The 21,851-nt window shown below is 45.2% G+C and overlaps 1 protein-coding gene across 2 annotated transcripts; it reads right to left on the bottom strand.

The window, feature by feature from the left end:
- Nucleotides 1-3,407: 3,407 nt before the first annotated feature.
- On the bottom strand, nt 3,408-21,634 carry smarca2 (SWI/SNF related, matrix associated, actin dependent regulator of chromatin, subfamily a, member 2). Of its 2 annotated transcripts, XM_037258383.1 has the most exons (33): nt 21,407-21,634; nt 21,157-21,286; nt 20,673-21,068; nt 20,381-20,482; nt 19,410-19,662; nt 19,207-19,333; nt 18,791-18,964; nt 18,519-18,692; nt 18,080-18,253; nt 17,952-18,005; nt 17,480-17,610; nt 17,315-17,372; nt 16,895-16,971; nt 16,661-16,808; nt 15,273-15,436; nt 13,727-13,793; nt 13,540-13,650; nt 12,100-12,342; nt 11,883-11,996; nt 10,755-10,859; nt 10,588-10,674; nt 10,442-10,488; nt 9,891-10,057; nt 8,921-9,084; nt 8,555-8,782; nt 8,408-8,485; nt 8,099-8,317; nt 7,800-8,026; nt 6,873-6,978; nt 6,706-6,807; nt 6,102-6,243; nt 5,716-5,858; nt 3,408-4,590 (listed from the first exon to the last, which is right to left on the bottom strand). In XM_037258383.1, the coding sequence occupies exons 1-33, from the start codon at nt 21,632-21,634 to the stop codon at nt 4,561-4,563; spliced, it is 4,770 nt and encodes a 1,589-aa protein (XP_037114278.1). In that variant the 3' UTR covers nt 3,408-4,560. The 2 variants fall into 2 exon arrangements, with proteins under 2 accessions (XP_037114278.1, XP_037114279.1); XM_037258384.1 differs by lacking the exons at nt 8,921-9,084; nt 9,891-10,057; nt 10,442-10,488; ... (19 more) ...; nt 21,157-21,286; nt 21,407-21,634 and having other exon boundaries at nt 8,735-8,739.
- Nucleotides 21,635-21,851: the final 217 nt, after the last annotated feature.

The following is a 21,851-nucleotide window of genomic DNA, read 5'->3' as shown; positions in this document are numbered from 1 at the left end:
TGAAAGCATAGAAAGCTCAGGTTTGTACACTTTGCAAAATAAGAACATTTGTTTGTGTGTGTGTTTATAAGTCATTAAGTTAATGAGAGCAAAACATCCCAAATAATCCATTTTGAGTTTTCGCCCCCCCAAAAACAACCCTGTAAGGCAATAAACACAAAAGCAGCCATGGTGGCAGGGAGGCTCATCTCCATGTCAGCGTTCCGCAGGAGACTCGTCATTACCAGAAAAAAAAAAAATGGATACCCGATGGGTACGAAGAGGCTTAAATTGAATATCATAAAATCCCTTTCGAGGAACAAGAAGCGCCTCCGGTCGAATTATAATTAAAGATGGAAATCCATCCATCTTCTATCTATCTATGGTATATTTGATTGTCAAATACGACTTGAATATTATACATATACATGAGTAAAGGTTGCAGAAATGGAATATGATGGGAGTACCGTATCGCAGAGGAGTCCAGACCTAACCTTATAGAGACCGTCAAATTTCTTGACTTTTTGTCCGTTAAACTTTTCAGGTATAACCGATAATTGTCAAATAATGAAAACTTGTTTGGTTTTGATTACAAGTCTGAGGAATGACCACGCTGCGAATTCAATTATTCGCAAACGTTTCCTCCTGCTAATTCATCTCTCCCTCTTGGCTCGATTCTTTTTTAATTTGTAGCCATTATTCACAGAGAGGTTGCGTGACCGAAATGCTTTCCGTCTGTGTTGATCTATAGTATCCAAAAAAAAGCTCAAATGTGTGCGCTTTGGCTACTTCTAGTGCTGGGAATCGATAAGACTGTTAGCACTGATGCTAATGTTTACATTCAGTTACGGTATCAGAGATTGGGCCGTAGGGTAATTAAGCCGATAGACTTGAACTAATGTTAATAATTAGCTTTAGCGGATGCTGTCATTTCTGACCTTAATTGCTTGGCTCCGTCTCTGAACGGCAACATTTAGCATCAAGGCTAAAGCTAATGAAAGTAGTTCAACAAAAGTTTGTGAGCAGGTCCACAGAATGATCTGTTTGGTTTCACTTCACCGCCTGCCGGTACGTTTGAAGAATGTTCAACTTTATCAGCTTCAAGTGATAATATGTCGAAAATGTCTGCCATTGTATCCACCCTGACACTTAATTGGCAGTGCGGTAGAAAGGCGCTATTATCACTGTTCAAAAAATAAGCACCTCCAACCTCAAATAATTAGTCCTTTTGATGTTTTAATTTCTTTTTTTCACACAATTTTCACACAAATGTAATTGAGAAAAAAACGCTGTAACCAATCAAGCGCAAAATTAGCAAAAGCAAACAGAGACAATGGAATTGAGCTTGTTTTAGAAGAAAACCAGAGACTCCATCAAAAATGTTCCATTTCTTGCTCCAAAGTAATTCCAATGCTAAACCTTCTGTGGTTTTATCGCAACCTGTGATGAGTTTTGTAGAAGCTAATATCAGCGCAAATTAAAGGCTTCACAGAGACTAGGAGGAAGTTCTCGAGAGTATCAGTGCTCAAATAAAGGTCCCAGGCAGATGTTAATTTGTCATTCCAGACTATTATTTGTTGTCAGGATTCTGTACAAGGAAAGGCCAAGGCTCTCAAGCACCTTAATCATTTGGCCACAACAATCTGTGGATGGTTCTAAATGCTAACACTAGCATCAATGGTCACACCAAGTAAAGAAGACCAACGTTCTGGAGATTTCTTGTCAGCAACATTCAAACCTGCACAAGGAAAGGCCAACGGCTTTCTAGATTTGTAGGCTTGACTTGAAGGCATGCTTTTGGATTTAAAAACTGGAGTTGAGAAGTCAGAAATGTGGAAAAAAAAAAAGAATTTCTTGCACTAGTTAATACCATGACAACTAAAGGAATACCTTATCTTTGATTAAACCGCTGTCTTTAATAAAAAATGTGTTGACGAGGGATCAGCTGCATCAACAGTGTGATCAAAAGCCAGGCAGTGCAAAGCCAACACGGCTAAACGGTCCCATTCGACAATGGCGTCACCTGCTTTTTCTAATCCCGACTCCCTTTCAGACGGTGACATTCCTGCCGAGCACATCAAGGTCAAAGGATGAAGAGCTCATGCCGCAAGTTAGCCCGGCCTCCTCGTCCCACCCTCTTCCTCAATTTTCTTAATGTCCACTTTGAAGAAATTAAAGAGAAATTCAGATCGTCTGTCGATTATATAAAACATGACGAAAAACCTGAAATGTCTCGAGTCAAAATTTCAAAGCAATGCAAGACTTCCAAAGTCCCGGAACCTTGACAGAACTATTCTTGGCAACGGAATCAATAGCTGCAACAGTAGATCAAACCAACGCCGGAATGACCGCAGTGTCATCCCTTTCCTCGACCAGGCGTTAAACTGATAGTGAACCCCCAAGAATTTCCCCATGGAACCGCTCTTGTTTTAAGTTGCGCCAGACAAGGAAAGCTATTGGCCTCTAAGGGGAGGGTAGGTGGTGGGGGGGCGGTTACAAAACCAGATCGGGAGCACCTGGCCTCTGAGAGAAATTCCGTCCGTCCGACCTGGATCGATGCCGTGACCTGACTCGTTTGCGGCCGACATGTCCGGCGGGGCGCTTAGACGAGGATTAACTTCCGATTGGCACGCCCGCTCACTCGGGCGATTGTGCCAACAGAGTGACCACTTCAAAAGGGTTGAGGGGGGAAAAAAGACGGCGGGAATTATCTTAGCCAAGCTTGCCTCGGGACGGGCGGTATCGAGCAAAAGAATGAGAAAAGCCGTTTTGATGTGCCGGCCCTCCGGTGTTGGGATGGCGTGAAATGCGCATGAGGGAGTAGACGCAGTTAGCGCCAGATGCTAATGTAGCAGTCGGCATCTTCACTCGCTTGCTGTTCCGCTTGGAAATTGTAGTGGCATTTGATTTAAACACAACACGGAGGAGGGCGAGTGAATGTCAGGTATTGAACCTCAAATGTCTGGATGGACAATTACCCCGATGACCTTTTTTTCCTTCCTTCCTGAGGTGTTTTGTGTGGGTAAGCAAGCAGAGGCAGACCGCGAAGGGACACGAAGGACTACCTAACACCGTCTGCTATAAAAAAATTAAAAATCATTGATCGTACGTGAACTTGTTTTGGTATGTTGTGCCCACAGTAGCGCCGTCTAATGGATCTATGCTGCTCCTTTCACCCAATGATGCCATCTCATCTCATTGTTTCCTGTTCCCGATACAAAAATGTTACTCCATAAGCACAGATATTTCATTTCTGTTTTGTATTGCATTTGAATTGAAGCATATTTTTCAATACATTGTTATTCTTCGGTTTGAAATTTTAACGTATTTACTCTTCACTTTTTTTCATCGAGGCAAATAAACGTACAAACATACACACCCACCCTTACATATACACACAAGAAAAAAAAATAGAGAAAGAACAAATGTTTTTTTGTGCTCCAAATTGGTGTTATTTAATTAGCTCTTGGCTAGGCAATACAACCACAAAGACGCTGTGCAAAGAAAGCAAACATTAAGTCGACCCTTATGATTATCTGCCAAATGAGAACTCACGTCAAAAGCCAAATCTAAAAATGAATAGGAGGATTTGTGGAAAAATACAATCACCCCTCAAATATAACATACTGATTCAAATATATTGCATGAAAGCTATAATACTGTTTTGAATGTTGTTTTTTCCAACTTGTATTGAAGCAAACAACTGAATCTTAACGGCATAACTGTCAATGATGGGAAATGGAAGGCTCATGCAGTCCTAAATCAGGGGTGTCCAAACTTTTCTCATTTTAAAATGACTTCAGCCAGAAATACACATAACAAATGCAAACTATTTGCGGATTTCACTCCTTTAAAGTTGAATTACTTTATATCGCAGGCGTCGAACAATAACCTCAGAAAGTTCAAGTTTTCTTTTCGGTGAGGACCACTGCTTGTGGCGAGGAATGAGTTTGAAATGAGCTGCATGCTTTGAATGGGGCACATCTTTCGCCATCTGGTGGGCAAATGTGGAACGATATCGTCAAATAAAATTACGTTAGTTGATGTTTCAATGGAACACTTGAAACAAAATTGTTCTTTTTTTGGGTTGCTTTGCCATTTATGTTCACATCGGGACAGACATGACCACATTTTTCCTTCAAGGATGGTTTGAATGTTTCCTAAATAAACACTAAATTCAGGTCAGAATTGGCTATAAAAAACATGTGTGAATTTCGGTAGCTGAATTGTCACTGGACCCCAGCTTAGTTCTACATTCTTTCGTACCGCGGACTTTGGACACCCCTGCTCTAGAAGTGCGACATGAAATCTTAACATTTCATTTGTGATTTTCTAAAAAGTGCGAGCGTAAGCGTTGCGTAACAATGGCAAAAATCGATTACATACGTAAAACTATTTAAAAAAAAATCTCTTGGAACAAGATTACATATGCGGCTCATCTGGTTATTACAACGGGGGGAAAAAACGTTCATACTGCGAGGCAGTGGGCTGACTGTGTGGACTAATAGGATGAAATGAAAACAAAGTCAGAACCTGGACAACGAGGTGGGGGGTCGGGGGGGGGGGGTCTTGAACTCGTCCTCACTCGTCATCGCTGATGTCAGATTGCTCCTGCGGAGATACAAAGCAGCCGCGAGGATGGGTGAGAGGCAGGCACTGAGAATTCGTCTGCTGACGTGTAAGCACAGATGCTTTGGGCGTCATTCTTTGACTGGGTGCATCTGTGTGTCTTTTATCCTTTTTGTTTTGTTCCCGTATCCGTTTTTTTTTTCATTTTTACCCATTTAAAAAGTAAACCACTCAGAGATGGCGCACATGAAAAGGTGTCAAAAGCGCGGCGTCAAATTTCTTTTGCTTGAGAACTTTCGAGTGAGCTGCTTTGAGCTGCGACCAATCAAACCCGTTGTTGACGCGTGGACAGCCGCCAGAGAGGCGTCCATGAGTCATTAGGCAGCGTATGCAGCGGTTGTTCCCGGAGGCTCATCTCGAGCACGTTGCTTTCAACGCTTCCAAATGTTTGACGCCTGGTGTGACAAAAGTGGCGGGTAATGAACGCGGACGTGACCAAAACAAGAGGCGAGACTGCCGGTGGATTTGTGGCGGTAATGAATAGAAAACATCTGATGGGCTCGGCGGGGCTGAAAAGAGGCACGAGCCGAGCCGGCGACACGTGGCGCGTTTCAGCCTCACAGTTCATAAACATCAAGTAGGCGTGCGCACTGTTTATGGTGGTTAAAAATTCGATTTTATTATTTCTAGTCAGTCATTTATGTACAGTACACTAAAAAATAGATTTCCATTGTAAAGTCGGATTTGTTTTAAAAGATGTGAGCGCATCGAATCGAACGGTTCCACTCCTTGAATCCTTCTGTCGACATCTTGGTAACTTTGAAGGTGTTAAAGATTAAAAAAAGATTAAAGTCCCAATGATCGTCACACACACACCTGGGTGTGGTGAAATTTGTCCTCTGCATTTAACCCATCCCCGTGTGATTTTAATCCATCCCCTGGGGGAGAGGGGAGCAGTGAGCAGCAGCGGTGCCGCGCTCGGGAATCAGTTGGTGATCTAACCCCCCAATTCCAACCCTTAATGCTGAGTGCCAAGCAGGGAGGCAATGGGTCCCATTTTTATAGTCTTTGGTATGACCCGGCCGGGGTTTGAACCCACAACCTTCCAGTCTCAGGGCGGACACTCTACCACTAGGCCACTGAGATGTTATTTGAGTTTGGACTTACATTGCCTTCCTGGTCGTCGTCGTCGTCGCTTTCGTCGTCGCTGACGACGGGCTTGGCCTTGGCTCGGCTCTGCCTTTTCTTGCCCCGTTCTGCGCTTCCGCGGGCCTCCTTGTTCAGCTTGATCTTCACCCACACCGACTTGGCTGGAAGTCACAAATAAGGTCTTCAATTGTGAATGTAAAAAAGCGCAGTCTTTAAAAACACAAACCGCTGTGGGGAAAAAGCAGACCGCGTTGAAAGCGTGACTTGTGTGTTGACGTCCCGGTCTTGTGTTTTTCTTAGAGCCTCAGCTAGACTTTTATGTTTTTCTTGTCTGCAAGCTCTTAGGGGGAGTCAGATGAAGTGCAGAATGACAATGAGACCTTAATGTGTGTGTGTGTCCTCACCCTCAGCCTCTGACTCTTCCTCCTCCTCCTCTTCCTCCTCATCTTCATCGTCCTCTGTGTCATCCTCGCTCTCCTCGTCCTTGGAGATCTTCTGCCTGGCGCTCTTGAACACCGACTGGAGCACGATGGAGTCCTCGTAGATCTTGCGGTACATGTTGGCAAAGGCGTGGCTGCTCAGTGCTACTTGATTACGACGAGGGCGTATTTTCGGATTGCGTCACACCTCTGTGGTTCGTAACCAGCCCTTTTTCAAAACGCAAACGTTTATTATTTGTATATCTACGGAAACCGAAACGTTCGAAGCTCGTTTGAAAAACCCTTTCCCAGGCTTCAAACCCTAATTTGGAATCCTAACCCCATGTAACCCCAATGCTAATTTCAAACGCTAACACTTGCTTCAAAATTGGAAATTTTTATCTCAAATCCGTCTTTAAAACGGCAACTCTTGTTTCTTTCGAAAACAATGACTCATTCCGAGCCTTGTTTTATTGCTTCTTTAATCACCAAAGCAGCAAAATGTCAACAGGGATAAGGTCAACTAAACATGTTGCCAGGGATTTAACGCAAGCACATTGTATTGCCAGCAAGCTCAATTTGCACCGACCTGGGATCCTTCCAGGTTGAAGGTCTGCGCGTTGTAACAGAGCAGCATGACGTCCTTCTCCAGATCTCCGACGCTGCGGTATTTATGGCTCCTGACGCGTTCCTGCCGAGCGACGGCGCATTGATGGCTTGAGCCCGTAAAGGCCAGAAACCTTGACGCCGACATACCTTGATCTTCTTGAAGTCCACGGGCTTCCGGATCAGCTCGTAATATTCCGGTAGCTCCTTTCTGGACGGAAGTTGGACAAAGACCTCGCTAAGCTGTCTGCCAGCCCTGAAAAACAAAACAAGCAAGCTTGAAATAAAATTTAAAGAAGTTGAAAGTTGGTTTGAAATTTTAACCCTGTTCCGGTCAACCCATATTAGGCCTTTTCAGAATAATAATAAACATCCCATGTACCGCATACATGTATAGCCTAAATTTGGAAATTACACTTTAATAATGTTAAACAAATAGTAAAACTGGAAAAAAATGTCTGCCTGTAGAAGAAGTCATTTAATGCATTGAACATATAAAATATCGGAATATTTTCTGCTGACTGTCGAAATTGGCATTGTACTAAAAAAAAGTTAAAAAAAAAAAAAATTTCAGTGGGGTCCCATTTCAAACCCTAATTTTAAAAATAATGTTGGGTTATGTGGAAGTTACTTTTTCAAGCTACTTGACATATGGAACCCTTTTCCTCTCAGGGGAAATAAATGCATCAGGGCTTGAGGCGTATCCACCGGCAAACATGCCCCCCCCCCCCCTCCTCAACACTTGGAGACGCATATTCAATCTCAGACCCCCTTGTGTCAAAATGGATGGAAACGTGAGCCCGAGGCTGTTTTCTCTGTTGGTAAATTAATCATACTATTGATTCAACACCAAGCTGGATTATGAACGTGCGGGTGAAAAATGTAACATTTTCTTTGCTACCGTGCTCAAAGAAATCAATCAAAGCGCACTCATCATGAGCTTTTGTCCAAACAGCCCAAGGATAGAGAAGTATTAATTGTTGAACCTGGTGTCGAGCATTCGAGTAGGCGTTACGGACATTTTGCATCATTATCAAGTGCGCAATTTGCTCCGACCCTCGAGGAGGTCGTCCTCACCCGTCTCTGTAGTTGATGACGGTGTCGATGATGGTGTTCATCTGCTTGGTGAGTTTGGGCGGGTTGGGCGAGAGCTTCTCGGCAGGCGGACGCCCTCGCCTCTTCTTAGCCTTGGAGCCCCAGTCCTCCCTGGCCGACGACGGCTCCTTGTCCTGCCGCCGCTTGCGTTTGCGCTTCTTCAGGCGGATCTCCTCCTCCATCTCCTCCAGGTTGCCGTCCTCGATGGCCTAATGGGGAGGTCATCATCACACAAGACTCTCGACTTGCCAGCAGTTGAAAAACTGGGCGCCACTTGTTACCCGCAGCCACTGTTTCTCGGTCAGCGCGTCACTGTAGTCCACGTCCCGGCGACAGCGAGACCCTCGGCCAAACATCTTCTCCTCCTCCTCCTCGTAAGTGAGGCGCTCCACCTCGGCGTCGTCCTTGATGATCCAGGAGGGAAGCTCGTCCTCTTCCATGAGGCGTGGCTTACGTTTCGGGTTGCGGGCGTCCTCCCGCCGCCGGTCCATGTCGAAGCGCTGAGATCGCACAGGAGGGTTGAGTGGAAACGCGGCAACAGGTCTTTGGTTGAAAATAAAAATTTAAAAAAAGACGTAACGCTTTCTTACCATGAACAGCTCAAACTCATCTTCATTGCGGGCGATCATCTGATTCAGGGTTTCGTCGTCGGGTACCTCATTCTCTTCCTACATACAAAGACAACAGCGGAAAGTGATTCAACTCCCGCGAGGCATGCCGGCATGCCGTCCACATACCTCGTTCTGCTCCTCGTGCTCCAGGATGGCCTGCAGGAAGACGCGGCGCTCGTGGCTGGAGGACTTCTGGTCGAACATGCCCGCCTGGATAACCTTCTGGTCCACGTTGAGTTTGTACTTGGCGGCCGCCAGGATCTTCTCCTCCACGCTGTTGACGGTGCAGAGGCGCAGCACGCGCACCTCGTTCTGCTGGCCGATGCGGTGAGCGCGATCTTGCGCCTGGAGGTCCTGAAAACGAGACGCGGCTTTTTGATTTGTGTGTCACAACAATTAACACAGCAATAGCGCCAGAAGACGGACAGCATTTTAGTCTCATGTTAAGATGTAGAGTGAAGTTGCAATGGTTGCTCAAACAACCCGACTGACCTGATGGGGGTTCCAGTCGCTGTCGAAGATGACGACGGTGTCAGCGGCCTGCAGATTGAGTCCGAGGCCGCCAGCCCGGGTGCTGAGCAGGAAGATGAAGTACTGCGACCCCGGCTCATTGAATTTCTTCAGCAGCAAGGCTCGGTCGTCCGACTTGGTGGTTCCTGGAAACATGAAAGAACCAAATTGGTCTCGGGTTGCGTTTGAAAAGGCAAAATGTGATTTTTCTTTTTTTAAATCAATTACCCCAGGCATGACTCACATAAATATGTTAATTTCTCTTCTATTCCAGGAAGAAAAGGTGTTTACCGAGTCTTTTAATGACGCTGGTTATCATGACAATACAACTCGACATCCGTCCGTACTCGGTTATTTAATAGTTGCCAATATGAATATGATGAAAACATATCAGCCTTCTACTTGTGGACGTCAAGCACAAAGAAAGCGTTTTCCTCAGCATTTTAATGTCACTTATTATCATGATAATACATATTTACATCCAGCTATCCACCGGAAGGAATTAATTAGTTGCATATATTAAATAATGAAAAGATATCAAGTTGTGACTTGCAACAATATATGAGCAAACATGATTAGTTTTCGCAGCTCAGCCATCAGTCAACGTCTGCTATGACAGGGTGTTCCAAGAAATTGGATGACGGCTCGGGCATGTATAATGTATGATGTTGTTCTATATTGCATTATGTACCTGGAGCAGCTCAACCCTATTCCAAAATGTGCCGGCTTTACTCGACAGCAGCGGTCACCAACACGGTGCCGCCAAAGACAACGGACAGCCTTTTCGTTAAAAGAGCTTCGGGAAAAAAACCATCATTTGAAAATGTAAACACCTGCGATTGAGCTTTTGTCTTTTCCACTTTGTTAACTTATTGTTGATATGATTTGAAATCTTTTGACATGATTATTGTCTTTTGTGGATTCATCGTTAACACCTCTAGTGCAATCTTACCGTCTAGACGCAAATACTGAAAGTTACGGGAGCCAAAGTAGTCCTCCAAGATGGTCATAAGTGTGGTCATCTGGCAGAAGAGCAGCACCCGGTGATTGGTGGCCTCCAGCTTTGGCAGGATGCGGTCCAAGAGCTCAAACTTCCCAGATGCTCGGTACAGGTCGGGCCTGCGTTGGGAACCGACGGCGCAATTACTGACAAGATGAATGCGGTTCCGCTTGAAAGGCGGAATGCGTTCATAGTGTAGCGAAGCTAGAACTCCGCTGGGATTCACATGGAAGCAGCACACACTTCCCATCCTGTTAGAATGCTCTGATGCAGAGGCAAAGGCTACACAGGCAGTAACCGCTCGCCAATTACGGCAGAGACGTCGATAATCGCCAATTATAGCCGCACTGTGCTAATATCAAGCTGTAGACAACACATTACTAGCACACGACGTTGGCTTCACATCAAACAATTAGCTTTTGTCAACGGCGGCTAGAAGAAAAAAAAAAAATCAAGAAAAAAAAAATCAAGCTTTTTTTTCTTTTATATTCGGTCCAACTTACCCACTGATGATGCCGTTGGAGTAGCCCAAATGCTCAGCAAATGACTCCTACGGTAGAGATTGAAACGATCAATGATCGATCGGCTTCACTTTGGGTCAATTAGCTCAGCTCAGATCGCTCTAAATGAGCTCATAAACGTCACTCACCTCGATATGTTGGAACATGTACGGGTGGTTGCAGATTTTCTTCAGCTGCATGATGGTGTTCATAAGGGTCTTCGCTCCCCCTTTACCCTGATGCCAAAAGAAAAGCAAACGTGTGACGTGCAGAAGTAACTGCCACTCTTTAGCAAGGGGGCTCAACGTGTTTGTACCTTCTTGTCTTTCTCCGAGCCATCGGTGAGGAGGATTCCCTTTTGCATGTGCCGGTACAAGACCTTCTGTATGGCGGACATGTCGCATTTGACAACATACTCCACCTGTGCAGAAGGTGACAAGAAAAATCACCATATAAATGTCATTCTGCCCATTGTACTCCAAAGTGTGAAGCTCCATTTAATGTCGTAACTAGAAATCCATGAAAATTGAATGAAGAGCAGTTGATAAATTTCCCCCGCCTACACGGCTTGTTGTCGATGCTTCAGGGAGGGAGAGACCGCATAATGAGAAAAATAATGAATTATGATTGAATTAATTTGCAGTTAGAACCCCACTGTGGCATGTTTACAAATTCCTAAACTCTACAGTTCCTTCATGCTTTCAAAAAATATTTAGAAAAACAGCTCGGGGAAACTCAACATTTTGGTGTTTCCAATTAATCACTTTTAGTCTCAGTTATATGTGGTAAAAAAAAAAAAAGACTTAAATATTGAAGGCATATGCATAATTTAAAGAGGAAATGCAGTAGCCTGAGGAAGTCTGCTAAAGCAGATAAAACCCAAACTAAGATCCACATTTGTAAAATGAATTGCTAATGTCAATATGATGTGAGAAAATGTTGGCGAGTTGTAATCAAACTCAAAGGGAATTCACAATAACGTCTCAATTTCTCTCTTGATAGTCTACATGTTGGTGAACCGCTTGTTTTTAATTCTTGCTGAAAGGATTGAAGCACTGAAATTTGCTTGATTACCATTAAGATAAATGGCCCTTCTTTGCAATTGTTTGCTTGTTTCCAATCATTCTTTTTGTTTTGTTCTCTTACGTTTACCAGTAAACCAACTGGGAGTGAGAAACTACCTGAAGCCTCTTTTTAAATCCAAAACACCCGAAGATCAAGAAAAAAACGTGCTTGCTGATGAATTATTTTGGTGCTACAACACCACTGTGATAAGTTCAAAAAAACGTTTTCTTGCACATTCCTGCAATCACTCCAAGGGAGGTGCAGCATCTTGAGAAGACTGCAGATTAATTTTAGTCTGCTAACAAGGTGGTTTTTTTTTTGGTGTTAGACTCCACTGTGATGTGTTCCTCAAACTTGCAGCGACTTTGAAGCTTCTCACCTTCTCTGGCAGCTGAGACTCCACCTCCTTCTTCAGGCGGCGCAGCAAAAAAGGCCGGAGAACCTTGTGCAGACGTCGAATAATCAAAATGGTCTCCTCCTCGTTGAGGTCCACCTGAACAAAGTCCAGAACAATAAAGAGTGACCTAGCAACCGCAATGGCACACGGGGCCCGGTTGCAAACGACATCATGAGGACACCAAATTGAAGGTGCGTACCCTCTCGCCCGTCATGGCGAAGGGGGCGTTGAACCACTGCTCAAAGGTGCTGCAGCTCTTGAAGATGGTGGGCAGCAGGAAGTTGAGCAGCGCCCACAGCTCGGGCAGCTTGTTCTGCAGTGGCGTGCCGGTGAGTAGCAGGCGGCGCGGCGCCACGTAGTGCGTGTTCAGCACTTGGGTCAGCTTGCAGTGGTGGTTCTTCATGCGGTGGCCTTCGTCCACTATCATGTACTTCCAACGGATCTGGAAAGATTATTATATGGCAAGGACAACAATAAAGTTCATAAGTCTCCAGAAGTACATTACGAGGATGAAACTTTTTTAACACTGTCTACAGCAGAGTAAGCATGAGATGAAAAGTCGATAGAGTGCGACATTATTTCAAGGTTGTTGTGATAGCGTTCTCCTTTGCGGTTATAATGCCATTATCAATACCCTTCTTCCACCAAGAAAACGGACTCTTGGGCTCCACATAACATCTGGCATTTAACAAACACCCCACATATCAAAGGGGCGTATCGACAAAGCCGTCAGAAAAGCGCCGCGGACGTTGCATGAGCCATCTCCAAAAACGAAGCGGCTAATGGGGCCCGCATTCATTTTGGAGTGCGGCGCACCGCTCGATAAATCAATGACGCCACTTACAGTCATGCTGAACTTGCATCTTGGAGTTGGAGAAAGAAATGATAACGGCGCCTTATCTGCTTTGAGAGACTCATTCCAGTGATCTCCCACGGCCAATTTGCTTGCAAGGGAGCAAACAGACAAAGCTCCGAACGACAAGGTTGGGGCTAAGTTGAAACTCTTGTTGTTAACATTTAGGAACCTTTCACATCCAACCCTCCACCGTGAGGAAAAATGTGCCATGAAGGCTTGAAAATGTTGGAAAAAAAAAATCAAGCCAATTGGTGTGGTCATGAATGCAACAATGTTTATTGTTAGCCACTAGCCAGCAGCTATAGTTGCTGGTGCTATAGGTTAGCAGCTAGCTTAAGCTAACGGTTTGCCGTTGGCTCCTCCACAGTTGTCATGTTGTTGTGTCACTTGACAGAACATGAAGCATTTATTAAACGCAGCAGCACATTCATTCAGCTTGTGGCTCACGACAGGACTTTGAGTCCGTGCTCCCTGATAATTCCTGTATACATCCACAATGCTCGGCATTCCGACATATTACGGACGCCTGAATAACACAACACACTCACAAATGGAAATAACGACGAGCGGCTCTGAAAATTGGGGCATCCAGGGAAGACGCTGCCCATTTTGGCATGACGCTTTTTGTAAGAAACTGCTCACTGTGCTAGTAGATATTGGCCAAGTGAATCTAACTGATTAACTCATTGGAATTGTGCCAGATAGCTACTGAGGCTAACAGAGGCAATACGTTCTCGTAGTGGAGCAGAACAAAAGGTCATTTGAGGTCAAAAGAGGTCTCACCTTGGCCAGTATGTGCTTGTCCTTGATGATGTACTCGTAGGTGGTCAGCAAAACGTTGAACTTGCCGCTGCGAAGCTGCGGCACGAGTCCCCGGCGTAGTCCGGGGGTACCCTTTGGGTGAGGAAAAGTTTTTGTTGTAGTTGGGACAAATAGAATTCTCGGATGCTTCAAAAAAACAGTTTTTTACCTTGTAGGCAATTTTGACCACGGATGGAGCCCACTTGTCAAGCTCGTAGATCCAGTTGGATAAAGTCCTGAAAGCCAGAAAATCGAGGAGAATTAAACCGACGCAAGCAAGAAGCAGTGAGTCAAAATATTGCTTGCTATTGGAGACTTTTGGAAGGTTTTCAAAACTGGCTGTCTGGTCTGATGCCTTCACAAAAGCGGAAAAGTGTAATTAGTTCAGTGCATATTAAAAGATTACATCGGAGCTTTAATCTGCCAAAACAGTAATTACGAAAGACAGCGTGGTCTTCTGTTGTCTGCACACCCTGGGGTCCAAGTTTAAGACTGAAACACTGGTAGAATAAATCTTATTTTACTATTAGTCAATAAAAGGTTGACGCAAACGTCAAAGAAACACACTTCGATAGCGTAGCTTTGTTAGGCCTGCTCAAACGACTAATTTTTTTTAGCTCAAGTACATTTCAGGTGTACTTTGACAACTATGCAGACAGACCACTTAAATATTTTGGGTTTGAACATTGATTAAAAAAAAAAAAAAAACTATATCTACAACTTCATTAAAGAGAATCTGTTCTGTGTTATGATTGGTCACTTTCAGGGTTCAGGGGTGTGACTTGGGTCAATCGTCTAAAAACTTAGAATTGGCACTAAGCATTTTGTAAACAGGTTCATTAAGTCAAAGGCCTCTGTGGACATCAGGAGCATTACATAGGATGTGCGCATTAGGAAGCTCCTGTCTCATATTTGTATGGTAATTAGGCTAAGGCGTGCATCCAAATCAGCAGGCTGCTTGTGTGCCGTCTAAGGATTTGAAAGGATTAATGGTGAGCAAAAACAACCAGAGATAAATTGCTGATTTCGTTCAGTCCAATCAAAGACTGAGAAGCTTGTTTGTTTTATAAAAGCGTGTTTTAACCTTGTGAAGTTTCGCACCGCTGCAGCTCTGATGCCAAGTGTTGGTAATCCAGCAGCTGCGTTGAATACCAATTCGCAGCGCTAGTTCCTTTAAAAATATCGACCCATTCATCATGGCTGACGCTTATCTGCGTTTGTGTAGTCGCCGCAAGATGTAAAGTCAAAAAGTGCGCAAGTATTCATTAGCCGCAATCGGATTTCACGCTACTGGAATTAAAAAAAAAAAAGTGGACGAAATAACATGTCGTGTCTAAGAGGAAATGTGACATCATTTTTGGTCAAATTAGGATTTGCATGCTTGCAACCAAATGAGGGTTTAGAGTTTAAATTTAGGATTTCAACCCTTTTTTTTTTTTTAAAACAAGGTTAGTTACTTTCAAATTAACGTTTCAAGACAGAGTTAATACTTCAAATTCACACTTGCGATATTTGAGTTTCAAGTTTGGGTTTTAAACTAGGTTAGTGTTTGGATCTTATTTCAAGGCATTTCCACAAACGCTTTGTAAGGAATTGCAAGGAGGGCACGAATTCCATTCCACTCCACTTTCAGACTCGCCCTCCTGCTTTACTTCACTTCATCCTCCGATTCAGTGCCGCAAGTGTGAGAAATAAAAGCCAGTTCAAGTACTGACGAGAGAGGCACGATGATGAGATAGGGCCCGTTGAGTCTCTTGCGCTCCATCAAGTACGTGATGAGGGCGATGGTTTGGATGGTCTTGCCCAGGCCCATTTCGTCTGCCAGGATGCCGTTTAAGTTGTTGTTGTACAGCGACACCATCCACTCCAGGCCTTGAACCTGAACATGAGAGACGCAAGAGTGTTGACATACTTGTTAACGCAAACGTCGACAACAAAACGTGTTTGTTTGGAGGGCGTGCTGAACATGAAAGAGAGAGCAGCCTTAAAGGGGGGGTGGAAATATCAAATAGGGGAAAGAACAAAGTGGAGGCGTGGCCATCTGAATAGCAAATTAGATCAAATTGGCTCCGTTCCCAGATGACTAACTTGTGCATCCTGAATAAATAAAGCCGCTTAGCACACAACAGCGGGAGAAAATAGAGCAAATGCTCATTTGCTGGAAACGTGAGGCCGAAAGGTCTTAAAAGAGGACAGTGCATCTGACAGAACAGGAACGGGAAGAATGATGATTCTTTGCAAAGGGTTTTCCGAGAATACAGTTTGTCTCAAGTCGACCGACTTGTGTTCTCTGAGCAGAAAAAGACTCGGGTGGTTTGTACAAAGGCTTAAATGGACGGTGAACTCTGAGCCTTATCTCCAGTCCAGCCGAGCTGGGCCAGGTGTCCCTTACCGCCACCCGCCCCGCCCTCCTCCATCTGCGCGCCCTCCTGCACTCCAAGTTGATCTTGGCAGCAGGATAATCTTGCCTCAAAAATGAACTTCAACCTCATGGGACGAGTAGTCTGAAATGGACAAAATCTCCCAACGGGATCATAGCCGCTGTGTTTTATTCATTTTTCTTCTGTGATTGTGTTAGCTGTCAAAAACGCGGAGCGCTGTGTGCTTTTAATTGGTCGGCGGTCTTGCTGTGAGCCGACATTGCGCTCTGCCCTTTTGATGCTCGGAATCCAACCCCTGTAGCTCCTCGCCGTCTGGCATCCCCCACTATCTCCTCATTGTCTCTGAGGGGCCAAGCGTCGCAGCCTTCATTACGGGGTCGTGCTAGACTAGCTTGGAAGATGAAATGCCAACGCAACAGCGATATTAAAAAAAAAAAAAACATTTGCCGCGGTTATGTTTAGCGGATGACTGTTAGCATGACAACATCCATTTGCCCTCAAAATCTGGTCGGAAGCATATTAAGATGAGAACCAGGCAAAGGGAAATGGGAACAATTACAGGAAGAAGAAAGCTTTTGTTCAACTTCTTAAATAGTGAGGGAGGGCGAACTCATGCTGGTCTCCCAACGATGTCACTGGGCGCTGTTTCAACCACGCTCCAAAAAGTGCCCACACAACCTGTCACTTGGTTGTGAGTTCACCGAGAAGCTGCACGCACATACCTGGTAGTGTTTGAGCGAGCCGTTGATCAGGAGAGACGACTGCTTGTCCACCCTCTCGATGACGGCGTGGGCCACGCCGTAGTAGGACTGCAGGCTGGTCTCGTCTGTCGGCACGCTGTACTCGTCATCCACGTCTTGCTTGGATGACCTGAACGTGTGTGTGTGTGTGTGTTTCAACATCAGACTCCCGTGCATTGTTATTCAGTGGTTGTTAAGAAAAGAAGCAGTACAGACTCGATAATGTGCTTGGCCTCTTCGACGGGATCTTCTATGGTCTTGTCATTTTCGCCCTTGGCCGTCTCTCCTTCCTCCTTGAGACATAAAATAATACGTTTTGAGGACCCGCCAGAGTATATTCATTACAAGAAGTATGTTTGATGTGGAGGACCGCATTGAGAGTGTGCATTGCTGAAATGTGTACGGCTACAGCCCCCTAGTGGATTACAAGCGGGAGATTGTATTGTGAGGATTTTGAGTGTGGGATTTTGTTTGATGAAGTGCCATGAGATTTTTCTAACCTTGGCTTAATAAAGAAATAACGCACTAGCTAGGCCGTCTGTTTGTGTGTGTGTGTGTGTGTGTGTGTGTGTGTGTGTGCGCGTATAAACCAAATAACCTTCCATAATAATTGCATTGCATTGACGACTCACTGACCTCCTCCTCAAACTCAGAGCCGCTCTCCTCGCTGTCCGACCTTGGCGCAACTTCGTACCTGTGGTGAGTACGGAAAGCTAACAGTTAAACGAAAGGTTCTAACATTGTGTCGCTGAGCGGAGACATCTAAAAACTAAAGGCGAAAAGCAGAATGGGTCTTCTCACCCGGGGTTCATTTCGAGCCAGGCCTCCAGCTGGCTGGATTTGGGCGCGTCCGTACCCTGCAAAACTTTACCCGTCTCCGTCTGGATGACCTTGACGGGCAGCTCGCTCATCTGGCTGCTCTCGTCCATGGGCTGCAAACACACCACAAAGAAAAACGAGTTTTGTCACTTAGGTCTTCTACTCTACCCGTGCCCTGACAAACTGTATCTGATATGACGATTAAGTGCTAAAATAGATCATCCACAGATCATAAAAAAATGAAAAGCTCCCCTGTACACTGACCATAATTATTGAGACAATGGCCAACATTTTTATCTGACCTACATAAATAGAAACCGCATTAAAAGAAAAAAAAAAAAAAAAAAAAGAAAAAAGAGCTGCTTTGTGAAATGGCTCATGAGTGAGTGCTGACATTGCTTTAGCCAGTCAAAAAATTTAGGCTGTTTTTTTCCTCCAGAGTGTGCCGACTTACCTCCCCATCAGGTCCGATGGCACTTGTTCCTTCACCACCTTCTCCGTCAACCTTCTAGATAAGGAGCGCATTGGCGTCATTCAACAATTGAGCTCATAATTTGGAATTGTCTCACGGTACGTCCATACCGCCTTCTTCTTCTTCTTCCGTCGCTTCTTCTCCTTTGCCGCCTGCGCAGCTTTGTGCTCGTACACCAGGGTGGTGAGGTTGGCCACGTACTCGTCCGTCTGCTGCAGTAGGTAAGCCAAACGCTTGTCCTTCTTCTGGTCGATGAGTTTTCGATAGCCCTCCTCATCCTCCGCCTGCGATGCAAACCATTGCAAGAGACCTTATTTCTTAACCAAATTCAAGTTTCACTACAATTTCAGACAGTTTTGCACATTTTATCACTGCTGCTTTGTACTTTGGCGTGCAAATGTGAATATTTAATATTTATATGTATTCTCCTTGTTGCCGCTAAACTTTCAGGTTCGGGACCACTGTGACGTTAGTAAAAAAAAATCAAATCAAAATAATAATCTGGAGCCCTGTACAGTACAACATATTGGAGTGACTTTAAGTTGTTACCATAAGTCTCCTCATTCGCTCCTTCTCGATCCTCTCAGTCTCTTTCTTCTGCTCCCGCTCCGTGTTAGTGTGCCAAGTGGCGATGGCTCGTGTGAGCTTCTGCATTTTCCCCGACATGGAGCGGTGGTACTCCTTGAAGTCTTTGGCATGCTGGAGGATACTGTTAAGGTATTCCTGGGGGAAGAAGAAAAAAAAGTTTTTTTTTGTTTTTGTTTTTTTAAATCTTGTGAGACACCTTGGCTTTCATGTGTTCATTTTTTTCTGTTTCCAACCTGGTGTTTCTGCCGGCGCTTCTTCTCCTGCTCCAGCTTCTGCTGCTTCTCCAGCTTCTCTGTCATGCGTGCCTCCCGTAGTGTCTGCCGCTTGCTGCGGCGGTACGCCTTGGAGTTGAGGGCCGTTTCCAGGGTAGTGTCCCGCCGCATGCACGCCACCACGTCCTGTCTCAGCTAGCGAGAGAGGCATATGACAGTCCGTACGATATTTCCGGGAAGAATTCATGATCCGGATCTTTGGTACAGTTAAGACATTATCTAAAGAATTTCTTATTGTTTGTAACACACTAATATAAAGTTTATTTGCACACTGAAGGAAGGACAACTTAAGAATTGTAGTCTTACTTTTTAAGCACACTTGGAAATGCAAAAAGTTCTTACGTATAGCTAAATAAACGTGCAAATTCAGCACAAACCTGCCGCTGGAAGTTGAGAAGCCGCAGTGCTTTGAGCTCCACCGTGGCCTTGTTCCTCAGGTCGGGCGGAAGGGAGCCCGGCAGACTCTCCAGCTCTTGGATACGATGTGCAATCCGAGCCTGCAGCCTGGTGGACGTCATTATCGAAGCGATTCGTGGAAACTAATCGATGTGTTTAGGGCTACAAAGCACAGTCCTTTTACCTGTACTCCCTCTCCTGCAGGATGCCCACCGGGTCCAGGCCCTGTGGCTTCTGAATGGGTGTGACGCGGTTCTGCTTCTGCTGCATCTGCAGCATGGGGGACACTTGCTGGCCCGCCGGTTGAGGGGCCACGGAGCCGCCCGGCAGGGGCCCGGCTGGCAAGGAGGCGGCCTGGGGAGGCGCGGGCGACGGGCGACCGCCGCTCACAGGGGGGAGGTGCTTGGGGGCGCCGGCTTGATTGTCACCGCCTTGGCCTGGAGAAGAGGAAGCTTAGTGATTGCTTGGTTGTCTACTTTTTGTCTGGAATTTCTTAGTTTGGGGTCAGTAAAAATGACATTTTTGAAACGAGGCATTATGATTTGAGTTTCATCTTTTTGTGCTGTTTGGAACGAAAGTAAAAAAAATCTTTGTTCTAATTAATAATTACCCCCCCCAACCCAGAAAAAAATAACTTTCCTGTCTTACTTAATTGATACGTGTTGTGGACGTCTAAAGGTCATGTATTTCAAAGAATTTACCTCAGCTTGCTGTCAAATAGAAGAGTGTGACGCAAGACTGACTATACACTGAAGTTTCGTCAGCTTCAAATTCTATTTTATGATGACATATGGAATAAAAAGGGTGAGTTCTATTTCACCGCACTGCTCACTTTTTTAAGTATTTACTTATATGTCTAATTTTGATGTAGACAGGCAGGTTTGCTTTCAGCAGACAGATACAAGAGAAGTGCAAATGTGCCTTTTACATCTGTATCTAATATCCTTTTTTGTTTTGAACTCAGCCATTTGCGAGGGAGCAAACAACAAAGTAAGCAGAGAGGCAAAAAAAAAAAAATCAATCAGTTTCTGTAGAGAAAATGTGTATCTGAGCTTTAATCAATCTTTTGCAGTGTTTTTAGTCTCCAGGTAAAATGACAGCGTTAGCCTCACTATCCTAAAAGTTGGGTTGCATTCTTTTCCAATACATACATACCATCGAGCCAAGGTTTGGGCCCTGCACCTTGATTGTGTCCTTGCATGGCTGGAGTGGGGCACGGGCTGGACTGGGCTCCACCCAAAGGTGCCATTGGCATGCCTTTGGACCAAAACACATGTTCAAATGTTGGTTAAAAAACTGCAGATTTTCAAGCAACTAAATATATAACAATATCATCGTTAACAGTAACAAGTTGTTTTTTTTTTTTTAATTTATTTTTTTAACAACTTCAGTTATTCTCTTGATAGCACGTCGGTGGCACGCTTTTCAAATGTGGTATCATTCGTACCTTGAGGTCTGTTGTAAGGACTACCACTCGCCGCCTGTTGCTGCTGCTGTTGCTGCATTGTGGGTAGGCTCCTCTTTCCTTGCACGGCCAGTTGGAGGTTCTCGGGCAACGGCTGCCCGCGCCCCAACACCTTGTAGGCCAGGATCTGAGCCCGGAGCTGCTGCAGCTGGGCCTGACTGAATGCCGATGGCCCACGGCCTTGCTGGCCCATGCCGGACATGTTGGGTACCATGCCACCGCCGCCGCCTCCTCCTCCTCCTGCTTGCGGGTCCATGGGCATCATGGGGCCCGGTTGGGAGGGGGGCATGTGGGGTGGCGTGGGTCCTCCGCTCCCGGACATGGGACTGGACACGTGCTCATGTACGCCCATCGGTGAAGGATGGGGGGACATGTAGCCTGAATTAGAAATGAAAGTTTAGAGACCAGAGATTGGAGAATTGTGGTTAAACTTGAATTAAAATAAAGAAACACAGTTGAAATTTACCCTGGCCATGCTGGTCCATTGGGCTCTGTGGGGGGCCCATGCCGCTGTGGAGAGATCTCATGCCCACGCCTTTCATGTGCCCAAAGTGCATCGTGTCCGCCATTGCCTTGTCGTTCATTCCCTCCATGGGCTGAAAAAGCAAAAGCAATGATATTGATATAAGACTATGCGACAGCAGAAGTTGGAAAATGGCCATTTTATTTCACAATTTCACACACAGTATGAATTAAATGAATGGTGCCGTGTCTACCTTGTGCATAGAATACATCATGTCTTGCGAGAAGTCACCCTGCCCCTGTATGCCGTGGGCCGCATTGGGCGTTCCGGGCCCGGGGCTGGGTCCCATCATGCTGTGAACTGAGCCGGGTGACGGGTCCGGTCCGGGGCTGGGGCCCAGGATGGGGCCGGGTGAAAGGCCCGCACCCGGGGAAGGGCCAGGATGGGACATACCACCTGACGGGTCAGAAGGAGTGGACATGGACTGGAACGCTGGATGATAAGCAGCAGGCCGTCTTTAGGGAAGAAAATAGATTTAAATGCCACGAAAAATCTAGAGTCATAAACTCGAATAGATCCAAGTTCTACAAGCTAAAAACCTTTCAATGCTAACAAGCTATATGACAGTAATAATTCGTAATAGTGATCAAATAACTCTTATTAAAATAACCAAATACATATCAATTTTGAGACTCTTA

The sequence above is a fragment of the Syngnathus acus genome, chromosome 9, assembly GCF_901709675.1.
Source record: "Syngnathus acus chromosome 9, fSynAcu1.2, whole genome shotgun sequence".
In the NCBI taxonomy this organism is placed as follows: domain Eukaryota; kingdom Metazoa; phylum Chordata; class Actinopteri; order Syngnathiformes; family Syngnathidae; genus Syngnathus; species Syngnathus acus.
The sequence above is the reverse complement of the archived record's forward strand: the minus strand, read 5'-3'. Positions and strand labels throughout refer to the sequence as shown.

What these genes read in the sequence shown, in the direction of transcription:
- smarca2 (XM_037258383.1), bottom strand. Translation starts at nt 21,634, where the DNA reads ATGTCCACTCCTTCTGACCCGTCAGGTGGTATGTCCCATCCTGGCCCT. An exon ending in TCGCCATGACGGGCGAGAGG is followed by an intron (nt 11,997 to 12,099) that starts GTACGCACCTTC and finishes GACTTTGTTCAG; the next exon opens with GTGGACCTCAACGAGGAGGA. An exon ending in TCAACCTGGAAGGATCCCAG is followed by an intron (nt 6,244 to 6,705) that starts GTCGGTGCAAAT and finishes ATGTACCGCAAG; the next exon opens with ATCTACGAGGACTCCATCGT.